At 39.2% G+C, this 11,838-nt stretch overlaps 1 protein-coding gene across 2 annotated transcripts in view; it reads left to right on the forward strand.

The window, feature by feature from the left end:
• TNFSF11 (TNF superfamily member 11) overlaps nucleotides 1-10,723 on the forward strand; it is a 32,908-nt gene extending 22,185 nt beyond the window's left edge. The window contains exons 3-6 of one of the 2 annotated variants that reach the window (XR_008374606.1): nucleotides 2,536-2,581; nucleotides 2,660-2,758; nucleotides 9,179-9,999; nucleotides 10,352-10,723. Coding sequence is in view for 1 of the 2 variants with exons in the window: in XM_053563629.1 (XP_053419604.1) it covers nucleotides 2,536-2,581; nucleotides 2,660-2,758; nucleotides 9,179-9,600 (567 nt within the window). In the remaining variant the exon portion in view is untranslated. Of the gene's footprint in view, nucleotides 1-2,535; nucleotides 2,582-2,659; nucleotides 2,759-9,178 lie in introns of both variants that reach the window. The other variant, XM_053563629.1, reaches the window with a different exon arrangement.
• Nucleotides 10,724-11,838: the final 1,115 nt, after the last annotated feature.

The following is an 11,838-nucleotide window of genomic DNA, read 5'->3' on the forward strand; positions in this document are numbered from 1 at the left end:
CAAAATGAGGAAATTCCAAAAGGGGAGTTCCATGGAGAATCTGAAGGTATTGGAAAAAACTTGGGAGACCAGAGTCCAGCAGGAGCGGGGAAGAGAAGCAGATTAGTATTGGCCACTCAACTCAAAAGGGGCCACCATTTGTCTAGAATACCCTCCCTGCAAATGGTTCCTGCAGAGCTGCGCCTTGCAGTGTCCTGGGTCAAGGAAAGAGCATAAGAGCATTAAAAAACCCCTATGGTTTTTTTTTTCTAAGATTTAGTCAAACTAGCACTTCAGGATTTTAGAATTGGTAACTGAAGATAGCTGTGCTGTCTCCTCCAAGAGTCCATAAAGATAGAACAGATTCTCATCTCTCTTGGAGGTCCTCAGTGAGAAGAGTCAATGTTATCTTGTTTCTAGAACCCTTCCAGCTGATAGCAACCAGTTGGTGTTATTTATTGCATCTATCTATCTATCTACCTATCTATCTATCTATCTATCTATCTATCTATCTATCTATCTATCTATCTATCTAAATATCTATGTATCTATCTATCTCGAAGACCTCTTCTCCAAGTACTAAAAGAACTTAAGCTATTTAACTTATGTTTTAAAGATCATGGGGTGGGAATGGTTACCATGAATGGCTATCCCAGTAACAGAGAAATTAGGACTCTCTCCATAGTGTTTCTGGTATCTAAATATTGGACTGTATCCCACCCCCTGCAGAGTGCCTACAAGCTCCATATCCTTTCATTGTCACTCAGGGATAGAGGTATCGGTAATAGACTGACCTGGAATCAAGATGAAAGCCTGAGCTTTCATTCATTCCACTTTATCATGTCCTAAGCTGTGACATTTAACATTGGCTAATGTCTAGATTCATTCAGGAATGTGGTTACCTGTTTGATCCTTTTTCCTTTATAAAAAATTGTATTATCATACTGAGAGATCACAAGTGTGAAATTGATCTGAATTTTTTTATTAAATCATAAACACATAGATCATGTATACATTAATGCATTTATAGGGTACAATGTGCTGATTTCATATAGAATTAAGAACGCTTATATCACCAGAATCCACAGAAAACTCAAACTTATTAATAAGAAAAGAACAAGTAATCCCATTTCATTGTGGGCAAGGGACTTGAAGATGATAGGCGCATGGCCTATAGACACATGAAAAAATGCTCATCATCTTTAATCATCAGAGAAATGCAAATCAAAACCACTTTGAGATATCATCTAACTCCTGTAAGAGTGGGTCACATAACAAAATCCCCAAACTACAGATATTGGCATGGATGTGGAGAAAAGGGAACACTTCTGCACTGCTGATGGGAGTGCAAGCTAATACGTCTCTTTTGGAAAGAAGTATGGAGAATACTCAGGTATCTAAAAGTAGACCTGCCATTTGATCCTGTAATTCCTTTACAAGGTGTATATCCAAAAGACCAAAAATCACTTTATAACAAAGATATTTGCATCAGATTGTTCATTGCAGCTCAATTCATAATAGCCAAGTCATGGAAGAAGCCCAAGTGCCCATCGACCCATGAATGGATTAATAAATTGTGGTATATGTATACCATGGAATATTATGCAGCCTTTAAAAAGAGAGATTTTACCTCTTTTTACATGGATGGAGCTGGAACATATCCTACTTAGTAAAGTATCTCAAGAATGGAAGAAAAAAATATCCAGTGTACTTAGTACTATTATGAAACCAATTTACAATCACTCACATTTTCATATGAAAAATAGATCACAACTACGGCCCAGGATGAAGGAGGGAGGAGGGGAGGTGCGAGGGGAGGGGGATGTCAGATCGAGGGAGGGTGAATGGTGGGATCACACCTATGGTGCATAATGCAAGGGTACCTGTTGGAACCTTTATTCTCAGGTAATTGAGATATGCAATTACCTATGCTCTTTATGTTCTCAAGTTCTTTCTTTTTCTGGCTTGTGTTTCTAAACCTCTATTTGTGGCAACATTTTAAGCTAGCTATTGGTATTTCAAAGACTTTTAGACTTCCATATAATTTAGATGTACTATGACTTTAAAATTAAAAAAAAGTAACTACTAGGGGTAGGTTTCATTCTTGCCTGTGAGCTGAGTATTATAATAGGAATTCACTAATGAAATAGAGATAAAAAGGGCCTCCCAGAAGATTTAAGAGGGTCATATATTTTGTGTAATTGTTATTTTCCAAGTTAACTTCATCTCCATTTGGTGTACCTGCTACCAATTCTTAATTATGTCTAATTATTCCACGTTTTATAATTATATTGTCTTTTTCTCCCTTTTATTGTCCAAAGTATTTTGTTTGATGGTGTGCATGCTCTAATTTTTAAGCACATCAGCATCCAATTCTCTGAGATGAACTTCCCTTCACAGCTACCTAGAACATGGAGGAATTTCACTGTCTATGGATTTATGGGATCTTTGGAAGGAAAAAAGGGTTAATTTATTGTGTTCCTAACAGTCTTGAATTCTTACTACTTCATGGAAAAATGAGTTTATGAAAATGATTCCTATTCCTTTCTCTTTCAGGAGTTACAACATATTGTTGGATCACAACATATCAGAGCAGAGAAAGGTAAGCATGGGTCCATAGGAATATTTGAAATCCAGGGGTCACTACTCTTTAAGCTAATATGGATTCTCTCATCTTCAGCTATGGTGGACAGTACATGGTTAGATGTGGCGAAGAGGGGCAAGCCTGAAACTCAACCTTTTGCACATCTCACTATTAATGCCACTGATATCCCATCAGGTAAGTTCCATTTGCATCCATCTTGAAAAATATCTTATGAGTCATCTATCATTTACATACTCAAATGTACTTTTGGCCTATTATTAAACTTTTGAAAGCCCTTACTTCTAGTTTCATTATTTTATTATTATTTTTTGTAAGAGACAGGGCCTTGCTTATTGTTCAGGCTGGTCTCAAACTCTTAGCCTCAAGCAATCCTCTTGCTTCAGCCTCCCAAAGTGCTGGGATCACAGGTGTGAGTCATCATGCCCAGGCCTGAGAGCCCATACTTCTAAACCAAAAGAAAGGTTATTAGCCCTCAATTGGTGAGCTACATCCTGAGAACAGTGATTCTCAAAAATGTCAGAACGGACATCACCACTCTATTCACGTATAAATAATCAGAAATGGTGTTTGTTTTAAATGAGTGTCAGTGAAGAGCTCAAAATTGGAAGGATAATCCCTTGTTATGCTCATGTGGTTTCTCCAAGCTCAGAGGTGAGTGAATTCATCAGGTAGTCACATACTCAGCCATCTCCTGCAGAGTTCCAGGTAGGGAACAGTAGGCCTCTAGAAAATGAGTCTTATTTTCCTTCTTCAGGTGTTATTTTCTCCATGTAGTTTGATGGACTAGAGACCTTATTATCTTCTGAAATGAAGAAACCCCAGGCTCTGTGCCTACAGCTACCTTAGTGTACCAGCTATCCCATCACATAAGCCCCATGACTTCCCTCACCTCGCATCAGTAAGGACCAAAAAGATTACAAAGAACATTCTGAGAGAATGGTAATCGAACATCGTCATTATTATTACTGTGCCACTTGTTGAGCCCCTACTATGCATCAGACGCTTTTCTCTGTGTTCATTATCACTAATCCTTGTTACCACCCTACAAGGTAGGTGGTATCATAAAGACTTTGCAGAGAGGGAAATTAAATGACACGTAGTTTGTGATTTGTTCAAGGTCACAGTGGTGGTAGGATTAGAGGTTGAATTCCACCCTGGTTGGTTCCCAAGTGCATGCTTTTTATACCCTCCATTATCTTATAAATAGGACACCAGATACTTGTGGTCAGTTATCTTTGCCAGAGGGATCTAAATTCAAAGCTCTCATATTGCTGTTTTCCTGTAAAAGGTAGATTAGCCTCATACTTAATAAGGTGGGGGGGGCTCCAAAATCTGGCTTCTTGGGTTTGAAGTCCCACTGTACTCCTCACAGTCTCTGTGACTTTGTACAAATTATTGGAGTTATTTATGCCTTAGCTACATTGTATATAAAACAGGGCTGGGATAGTAGCTATCTACGGCATGGTGTAACTATGAAGATTAAGTCAGACAATGTACTCACATTCTCGAATGGAAAATGGCATCTACTAAGCACTCAGTGAAGGTGCTTTCCGTTTTTATTTGAGTATAATTAAATAGTTATACATATTCCACTTTTTCTACAAGTAATTTTAGGCAAGTTTTTCTTGAACTTAAAAAGTCCAAGTTATAATAAATGATTCTGAAGCCTTTCTTATAGAATGGGCTATGGAGGGATATTTCCTGAATGAAGGCACAGAAATTGAGAAACCATCCTCCTTGGAGGATTTTCCAAACAACCATCTGGTCTCAGATACCTGCTTTAGGAACAAATTTTCTCTCTTTGTTTCTATGCGTGCTTTATGGTGAACTACACTAATTTTGTCTGAGTGGAAAACCATTTTGCATGTTAGCAAATGCAATCAAATTAATACTGATGCATCTATATTAATTTCTCTGAGTGGTAAATTATTTTGCATGTTAGCAAAGGTGATCACGTTTAGACTGCTGCATCAGCTGTGTCTGCTATGAAGGTACCATCATACATTTATCTTTTTAGCTCGCTTTAAATAGCATATGATAAATATTGCATTAGCCTGTGTGCCAAAGTCTGTTTGGCAATAGCAAGCATGTTTTAGTTATAAAACTCTCTGCAGGCACCTAGCATCAAATCATTGCCAGAAAAACAAGGCAAAACTCCTGGTTATTTTCTGACAGTTATTGAGTTTGTGTCTGAGTGAAATGAGTTAGAGTATGCTTCTGTTTAAGAAAATAGAATTTGCTGCTCGGCTGAGGACCATTTACTGCCCAGTTTTGGCCAGTCCTGGATATTACAAAGTCAGGTGGCTTTAATTTTGCATATTCATTTTGGAGCCTTGTTTTATACTCATTTACATGGAAGAAATCAGAATCTGCTTCACGTGTACTGTTCCTTTGTGACTTTTCATGCTTCGTGGGGTCCTGTAACTCTCTAAGTGATGCTCTGCCTTTGAATGACTGGGTTAGTGCTGGTTAGTCTTCAAGCTCTGACATTTTTTTTTTTTTTTTTGCAGTTTTTGGCCGGGGCCGGGTTTGAACCTACCACCTCCAGTATATGGGGCTGGCACCCTCCTCCTTTGAGCCATAAGTGCCACCCACACGCTCTGACATTCTGGCTTCTCTATGGTTTAATCTGTTGTTGAAACTTTCTACTAAATTTTGAAGTTCCCTGATTGCCTTATTCTATGCTTTAAGCTCTGTTATATCCTTTCCAATTTTGTCCAGATCCATGGAGACTTTGTCTTTAATTTTGTCAATTTCTTGAGACGTGTTTTTAGATTTCCTTTTGCTGGTTTTCTACTTTCTCTTCTTCATCATTTTTGCCGTCCGTAATGTGAATTGCATTTCTGCCATGCCCAGAATTTCTTCACAGCTGGAATCTTCTTTGGTAGCTGCACTGTGATCCCTTGGGGGAGTTGTTCTGTTCTGAGTCTTCATGTTGCCAGACGTTTTGTTTTTTGCTAGTTTCTCCTCCTGTGTGGTTTCTTCTTCTTTATTGCCTTTCCGTATTTTCTTCTCTCTCTTCCTTCTTCTCTTACTCTTCTTTGACTCCAGCTTTGAGGTTGAAAGAGCCCTGTGGGTTCTCTGGTAAGGTGGATCTCTTCCTCAGGGCCCAAACAACCCACTCTTCTATTCATGTTTTACTGGTTGCCTGGTTTCCTCCTAGGCTCAGTCAGGGCTCCACAGGTGACAGCAAATCAGTCTCTGCAGTGGGCCCAAAGCATAGAGCTCGCCTTGTGCCTATTCAAATCTTCTTGAATATAATACATTTGGAAGTATTTTATGAGTCAGAACAGATGGCTTTCTTTAGGGGGATGCTTAGGCTAAATACAGAGGATGCCAAGAAAATGTTACACATTTTAAGAAAGAAAAACATTGTATTAAAATTGTAGTACTGAGTATATACTGATAATGTTTGTTATCTTGTATCTCTCAAAATTGTAGAAGTCAAATGTGACTTGAATACTACAATTTTAATGCAGATTTTCCCTTTCTTAAAATTTGTATCATTTTTTTGGCACCCTCTGTTACTTGCAGAGGCCTCTTCTCTGTCACCTAATAGCAGGGACCCTAGGCTAGGGTTGGGGGGGACTGGGGAGCTTGGGCTCAGAGGTCATCAGCATGTCTTACTAGGGGTAGAGACTCAGGTTGCCATGCCAGGCCCTCCGGCCTGGTCACTGCCTATTTTTCTCATCTTTTCTCCCAGAATTGTCTATTTATGAGGCCTCTACTCACACTGTTTGGCTTCCTTCCCCTTCTCCTGTATGTGCACGTGCACTCTATTCTTCGTTCAGTTTTCCTCACTGACCAGACTTTCTTTTCTCAGCCCACCCAAGTTGGACCCAAGCCTGTGCTGCTCTCTGGCCCCATTGTCTCTGCACTGAGCTGAGCTCTCCTGACTGCCATGAATTTCTACAACTTTCACTCACCAATTGCTTGTAACTGAATGTCAACCATGTGCTATGCACCATGCAGAAGTGAAGATATCATAGTTTATGTGCCCATCTCTTATTTTCTCTGCTACTAGCAGTACATGCCATGAGGGTGCACATGCCCGACATAATTCTTAATTATGGGCAGAGTTAATGCCCATCAATGCTGCATGACTGATTAACAGAATGAATCAGTGGATGCATGGGTGAATTAATGGATAAATATAAAGAGATGTTTGGTGGGAAATGAAGATACTTTTTTCCAGTTGACTTACCTACTAATGGGAGTGGTATTTGGTCAAGGTTCCAGTCTTTTCCCTTCTCTTATTTCATTTTCCTTTCCTGCCTTCCCAGACCCTACCATGCTTTAATACTAGCTGATCTGTCCCACTGAGAGAGTAGACGTCACCTAAGTCAGTCCATTTCTCTCTGTTAAATGATAACTATGAGACAAATAATTGATGGAAGAAAGGGTTGACTGCAGGAGTAGGGTAAGAAGAAGGGCAATATGGGGTGAGTTGATATGAGAAATATCCTGAATTTTGTTGGTTTTGTCAAGGATTGGGTGGCTGTTTACCAGCTTAGAGGAATTTCTTTACTAGTATTCATGAGGAAGTGATGAATAGAGTCTTGTAGTTTCACGTTGACTCAGTTGGAACCTAAGGATGGTATTTACATTTGGGATGCTTTAGTCTGGGATGGCCTGAAGATCTCCAGTGAAAATAAAGGATGCTTACTGTGGTGGCCCAGGAGGCAGTAGTGCCTGTTGTGGCCCCAATATGGGTAGCATGTGGACTTCAGTAAGTATCCAGTCCCAGGACAGAGAGATTGGAATCATGGAATTCTTGGCCTTCTAATGATGGATTGTTCCACTGTACCTTAGCCCCTGCTGCAATTTTTTTTCTTCAAAGTGGTTCAAAGAACCACCTGTTTGGTTCTTGAAACAGCCTGGTTTTGGGGTCCCCAGATCACATCCCGGACTGCTGGTGGTCTTCAAGAGATAATAGTACATTCTTCACCTATGGCTCTCTAGAGAAAGATGTAGATGTTCAAGGTTTCCCAGGACTCAGGCTAGCCTGGGAAGGTAGCCAGTGTGTCTTCTGGGAGGCTCTCCGATGTCCTAAGGAGTCACTCCAACCAGAGAGTTGTTGGTTCTGATGGATCCTTGAAATCCACTACAAGTCTAAGTCTCTGGGCTGGTTTTTGTCCCTCAGCATCTCAAGACCTGACCTAGGTTGTGGGCAGGCATTACAGGCAACAGAGAACTTCTCTACGGCTGCAAAAACGAAGCCCAATCCTGTCTGAGATTTCCCCTCTGTTTTGTCTTATTGATTCTAAACAGGTGACAATCTTAGCATAAGTATTTACAAAATCCTCTGGAGGAAAAATGGTTTTGGAATTTCCATAGTATTACAATCTGCCCCCTCCCCCATTAGTTACTATCTTTTCTAGTTGAATAATAAATATCTGTCCACATAAATACAAATGTTTATTAGTTAGGTTTATCATAGAGGTATTGACAATTTTTAAAGACCCAGTAAAATGCACTAATGACCTGAACTATGAAAAGCATTGAGCACATTGCTGATTTAAAAGATTCTTTAGAAATTTATGCTGTTACATTCTTGTTAGTAAAGTATCATAAGAATGAAAATGCATGTATACAAAGTACTCAGTAATAATATGAATCCAGTAGATGATCTAATACATGCCCACATAAGAGAAAAACTCCATTCAAGTCAAGTTGGGGGAGGGGAGGGAGGGGAGAGAGAAGGGGATGGGGGAGGGGTGCGCTCCCGCTCAATGGGCACAGTGTAAGGCATATGGCACACCTCTTGGGTTTGGGACACAACTACAAGAGAGACTCCACTTGACAAATTCAAACTTTGTAACCTAGTTGTTTGTACCCTCACATTAATCTGGAATGAAGAGAAAAAAAGGAAAAGAAAACAAACAAGAAAAAGAATGTATACTATTCCAGAAACAGTAGCAGGAGGATCAGTTGTTATCTCATTTCTGGTGTGACAAAAGACCCAAAGAGAAATGGCCAAAAAGGATCAGTTATCAACTCATTTCAGGCATGAGAATGGGCCAAAGGTCAATGGGGGGTGGGTGTATAGTACTTTGGTCATAAAGGATTGTTTGAAGTTGTTAAGCTGGGGAGTGTAATGCCAAGAATATTTTCCTTTTGAGCTTCTATGGGGGTAGCTATTCTCTTCCTTCAATCTGGAATAACCTTTCTGCTTTTGTATGGTTGAATTCTATTCCTCCTTTTAAGTTCTCAGGCTCAATAGCAACTCTACAAAGCCATTCTTGATTTCTTCCTCCTTTGAATTCTTAGAGCAATTACCTGCACCTTTCCTGTTAGTGCTCACGCCTTGCTTCTTATCTGAACACACGTCATGCTTATGCCTAGTGCACCAGAGGCTTCCTGGGGGGCATAAAAAAATGAGTTTTTGTGTTCGAACCCATTAATGTGCCTAAAACAGAGCACTAAATACATCTGAGTGTATTTCCATATTTTTAGAAAAGAAATTCCAATAAGTTATTCTCCCACTGGAACAATGACTGTAAACCTATTTTTCTCTGTGCCTTCACGGAATGACGAGGATGTCCTTTTCAGTTAAGGAGTGGATTTTAAATGACGTGCCTCTCTTCTCCATAGGTTCCCATAAAGTGAGTCTGTCTTCATGGTACCATGACCGAGGTTGGGCCAAGATCTCCAACATGACTTTTAGCAATGGAAAACTCATCGTTAACCAAGATGGCTTTTATTACCTGTATGCCAACATTTGCTTTCGACATCATGAGACTTCAGGAGACCTAGCTACAGAGTATCTTCAGCTGATGGTCTATGTCACTAAAACCAGTATCAAAATCCCAAGTTCTCACACGCTGATGAAAGGAGGAAGCACCAAATATTGGTCAGGAAATTCAGAATTCCATTTTTATTCCATAAATGTCGGAGGATTTTTTAAGCTACGGTCTGGTGAGGAAATAAGCATTGAGGTATCCAACCCATCCCTACTGGACCCAGATCAAGACGCAACATACTTTGGGGCTTTTAAAGTTCGTGATATAGATTGAGCCCCATTTCATGGAGCCTTATCATATATTTCCTGGATGTTCGGAGACTTTTTTTTTTTTTAAAGGCCCAGAAAGATGTATATAGGTGTCTGAGACTACTAAGAGGCATGGTCCACAATGGTGCAAGACTCATTATCCATGCCTTTGACGTGCAGAGAGTATGCATATCTACAGCCAATGGGAGATATTTGACTCATGTTGTGCTACACAATGGTTTTACAATTTTGTAATGAATTCCTAGAATTAAACCAGATTGGGGCCAATTGGTTGGCTCTATGAAAAATTGCATTTGGGTTATGGAGGGATTAATTCTCTGGGTCTATCCCCTGGTTAAATGCCACTATGCTTCAGTGGAGAGGGTGGTTGTCATCTAATGCAGACGAGTGATACTCTGAAGGGGTAAGTTCTTTTGAATTGTTACATCATGCTGGAACCTGCAAAGAAATATGTTTTCTAATGAGGAGAGAAAATATATGTATTTTTATATAATTTCTAAAGTTATATTTCAGATGTAATGTTTTCCATGCGAAGTATTGTAAATTATATTTGTGCTATAGTATTTGATTCGAAATATTTAAAAATGTCTTGCTGTTGACATATTTAATGTTTTAAATGTACAGACATATTTAACTGGTGCACTTTGTAAATCCCCTGGGGAAAACTTGCAGCTACAAGGAAAAAATATGTTGTTACCTAATATTAAATGCAGGATATTTCTTCATTCTTTTTAACTTAAGATTTTTTTTTTCAGACTTTTCAAGCCTATGCAAAAAAAAAAAAAAAGATTGAAATGGATGCCTTGAATAATAAACAGGATGTTGGCCACCAGGTGCCTTTCAAATTTAGAAGCTAATTGACTTTAGAAAGCTGACATTGCCAAAAAGGATACATAATGGGCTACTGAAATCTGTCAAGAGTATTTATATAATTATTGAACAGGTGTTTTTTTCAACAAGTGCTGCAAATTGTAAAATTTTTTTTTTAAATGGAAAAGTTATTAGTGGTTTATCAGCAAAAACATTCAATTTTTAATTTAGTAGAAGTTATTTTATACTGTACAATATAAACATTGCCTTTGAATGTTATTTTTTTTGTACAAGAATAAATTTATATGGAAATCTGCTTTGAGATTTTGTACTTTTATGTCTGTCTTGCTCTGTGATCCTGTTCTTTCCAATATGGTAATGTGACACCCATCTCTTTCCAAAGGTGACTGGGAGAAATGCAGATTTAATTAAAAACTAGGAATAGATTCAATTAAATTAATGAACCTTAGAATTTGAAACATAATTTGCTAGGGATTTCTATGCAAGAAAGTAGCCAGATAGGACAAAGAGGCTTCTTCGCTCAAAAAAGAAAAATGTATATTATGTTGATATTGTGAGAAAAATAATGCTGCTTTATATAATTTTATAATGTCCTAAAGAACAACTAATTGACCTGGAGGGACAGCTGACCCCAGTGAGGAAGGATTAACAGTGGCTCGGAGTCTTGTCTTCCTGGGAATTGATGTGGGCGAACTGCCTCTCCCTGGTGGCTTCTCTCCTGATAAAGATATAAGTAAACAGGACGCTTGGGAAGACACTGTAAACCATAATTTAAAGCACTTGCCACTTGTAGGTAAATATTTCTAGATGGTTGTAACGGGATATAAGGAGAGAAGAAAGAACAGATGTTACGATGAAGAAATTATGAAGTTTGAACAACAGAGCTATGATGGTAAACTGTCATTGACCAGAATACATATTTTAAAACTCTCAGTAAGTCTGAGGTTGATTGGTGCCAACTATGACTTCAGTGTTGCATGGGTCTATCCTCGTAGTTGCTGAGCCTTGGTTTTGGGACAAATTATTTTTGATAAGCAAGTAGAGAGTTTCTCCACTCTCCATTGACACAAAATCTTGTTCTTTAGGGGGCATCATTAGCTGCCCTGGCTCTTACAATGATTCTGTCATTTCCAAAAAGGGGAAAACATTTATCCATTTGCTTGTTTGTTCATCATTTATTGACCACCAACTTGGTGCCAGGCACTGTGGGTACGATGGCAGTCTGAGGACTGCCTTGAGGAGTTTCTGTGCTAGTGTGGAACCTGCTTTGTCAGGGCTGGTGAGCTCCAGGGCACAGGCGTGCAGAGCACGCTTGACAGCAGAGAGGAGCCTGTCAATCCCATCTTGGGAGTCACGGTGGTCTGAAAAAGAAATCAGGTTGGATAGGAAATGGAGCAAAAAGCTCCAGAAG

The sequence above is a fragment of the Nycticebus coucang genome, chromosome 15 (genome assembly GCF_027406575.1).
Source record: "Nycticebus coucang isolate mNycCou1 chromosome 15, mNycCou1.pri, whole genome shotgun sequence".
In the NCBI taxonomy this organism is placed as follows: domain Eukaryota; kingdom Metazoa; phylum Chordata; class Mammalia; order Primates; family Lorisidae; genus Nycticebus; species Nycticebus coucang.